Source organism: Oncorhynchus gorbuscha, unplaced genomic scaffold (genome assembly GCF_021184085.1).
Source record: "Oncorhynchus gorbuscha isolate QuinsamMale2020 ecotype Even-year unplaced genomic scaffold, OgorEven_v1.0 Un_scaffold_1443, whole genome shotgun sequence".
NCBI lineage: Eukaryota > Metazoa > Chordata > Actinopteri > Salmoniformes > Salmonidae > Oncorhynchus > Oncorhynchus gorbuscha.
Window position 1 is genome coordinate 17,501 of NW_025746222.1, and position 2,500 is coordinate 20,000.

General features: G+C 45.2%; 1 protein-coding gene across 1 annotated transcript in view; it reads right to left on the bottom strand.

Annotated features, from left to right (window-relative positions):
- LOC124022822 (CUB and sushi domain-containing protein 3-like) overlaps nucleotides 1-2,500 on the bottom strand; it is a 74,358-nt gene that overhangs the window by 14,172 nt on the left and 57,686 nt on the right. The window contains exons 11-12 of the mRNA XM_046337502.1: nucleotides 1,775-1,924; nucleotides 543-640 (exon numbers count right to left, since the gene is read on the bottom strand). Coding sequence (XP_046193458.1) covers nucleotides 543-640; nucleotides 1,775-1,924 — 248 coding nt within the window. The remainder of the gene's footprint in view (nucleotides 1-542; nucleotides 641-1,774; nucleotides 1,925-2,500) is intronic.

The window sequence follows — 2,500 nt, forward strand, 5'->3', positions numbered from 1 at the left end:
GTGGCCAGTGTTTCAGTATTAAAGTGGCCAGTGTTTCAGTATTAAAGTGGCCAGTGTTTCAGTATTAAAGTGGCCAGTGTTTCAGTATTAAAGTGGCTAGTGTTTCAGTATTAAAGTGGCCAGTGTTTCAGTATTAAAGTGGCCAGTGTTTCAGTATTAAAGTGGCCAGTGTTTTCAGTGATGATGCTGATTATTAGTAGGGAAAAGTGTTTTTTGGGGCCCAGTATGGACGGGCCCAGGGATGGACGGGGACTAGAGGAGTGGCCTTTCAGTATTAAAGGGCTAGTGTTTCAGATATTAAAGTGGCCAGTGTTTCAGTATTAAAGATGGCCAGTGTTTTAGTATTAAAGTGGCAGGGATGGAGTGTTTCAGTATTAAAGTCCTTTTTTGGCCTTTACCTCCCTTATCTCAGTCATTTTCAGTATTAAAGTGGCCAGTGTTTCCATTAAAGTGGCCAGTGTTTCATCACAACACAGTGATGATGCTGATGGCCCTAGACAATGTTCCTGTTCTGTAGACATGGAATTATTAGGAATGCTCACCCACATACTGAGGCTGTTGGTGCCGTGGTTGGCAGAAGCCTGATGACCAGAGGTCGATGGACGTGGTGATGTCACCCAGGGATGGTAGATGTTAGGACCTGTTAGGACAGAGACACAGAGAGATGTTAGGACCTAGGATAGGACAGAGACACAGAGGATGTTAGGACCTATTAGGGATAGGACAGAGACACAGAGAGATGGGATGGACGGGGCCCAGAGAGATGGGACCTGGTTGGGGGACCAGGGATGGACCGTTAGGACCTAGGGACAGAGGAGGATGTTAGGACCTGTTGGGGGCCCAGGGATGGACGGGACCACAGGGATGGACTGTTAGGACAGGCACAGGGATGGACTGTTAGGCCCAGGGGGATGGACAGAGACACAGGGGATGTTAGGACCTAGGGATGGACCTGTTAGGACAGAGACACAGAGAGGGCCTAGGGATGGACGGGGCCTAGGGATGGACGGGGCCACAGGGATGGACTGTTAGGACAGAGACACAGAGGATGGACCAGGGGATGGACGGGGCCTAGGGATGGACAGAGGGCCTAGGGATGGACGGAGAGATGTTAGGACCTGTTAGGGGGCCCAGGGATGGACCTGGGGCCAGAGAAAGGGATGGACGGGGCCTAGGGATGGACGGGGCCCAGGGATGGACGGGGCCCAGGGATGGACGGGGCCAGAGAGATGTTAGGACCTATTAGGAGACACAGAGGATGGACCTGGGACAGAGACCTAGGGACAGAGACACAGAGGATGGACTGGGAATAGAATATATATATATTGTATTTACTTTAGGCCACCATGGCCTGTTTTTTTGCCTTTACCTCCCTTCTCACCTCATTTGCTCACATTGTATATAGACTCGTTTCTACTGTATTATTGATTGTATGTTTGTTTTACTCCATGTGTAACTCTGTGTCGTTGTATCTGTCAAACTGCTTTGCTTTATCTTGGCCAGGTCACAATTGTAAATGAGAACTTGTTCTCAACTTGCCCACCTGGTTAAATAAAGGTGAAATGTACTGTATAACAAAGTGTATTTAAATAACAAAAAAATGTACTGTATAACATGTACTTTTGTCCAGAACTGCCCAATGGCCAGTCTATTTCTGGTGGGCCCTGTACCATGACGTTAATGACTCCTATTGGTTGTGTAGTATAGCGGGGTGGATGAAGACATGCTGGTGAAGGAAAGTCATTATTAACAGGATACATACTTTGATACTCACCCACATATCTGACGTGGAAGCCCTTCCTGTTGGTGCCGTGGTCAGACGACCAGCGCAGAAGCAACTGATGACCAGAGGTCGTGAGGTTAAAGGGCGTGGTGATGTCATAACGCTGAGACACAGAAACATGTACTGGACGCCAGGCTCTGGCTGTAGATGTTAGGACCTGTTAGGACAGAGACACAGAGAGATGTTAGGACCTGTTAGGACCTGTTAGGACAGAGACACAGAGAGATGTTAGGACCTGTTAGGACCTGTTAGGACAGAGTAGTGTATAATATGTACTGTATAACATGTACTGTAAAACATGTAGTGTATAATATGTACTGTATAACATGTACTGTAAAACATGTAGTGTACATGTACTGTGTGTATGTACTGTATAGTGACCTGTGTAGTGTATAATATGTACTGTATAACATGTACTGTAAAACATGTAGTGTATAATATGTACTGTATAACATGTACTGTAAAACATGTAGTGTATAATATGTACTGTATAACATGTACTGTAAAACATGTACTGTGTAGTGTATTACATGTACTGTGTAGTGTATACATACTGTGTAGTGTATTACATGTACTGTGTAGTGTATTACATGTACTGTGTAGTGTATTACATGTACTGTGTAGTGTAGTACATGTACTGTGTAGTGTATTACATGTACTGTGTACTGTATAACATGTACTGTATATGTACAGTGTACTGTGTAGTGTATTACATGT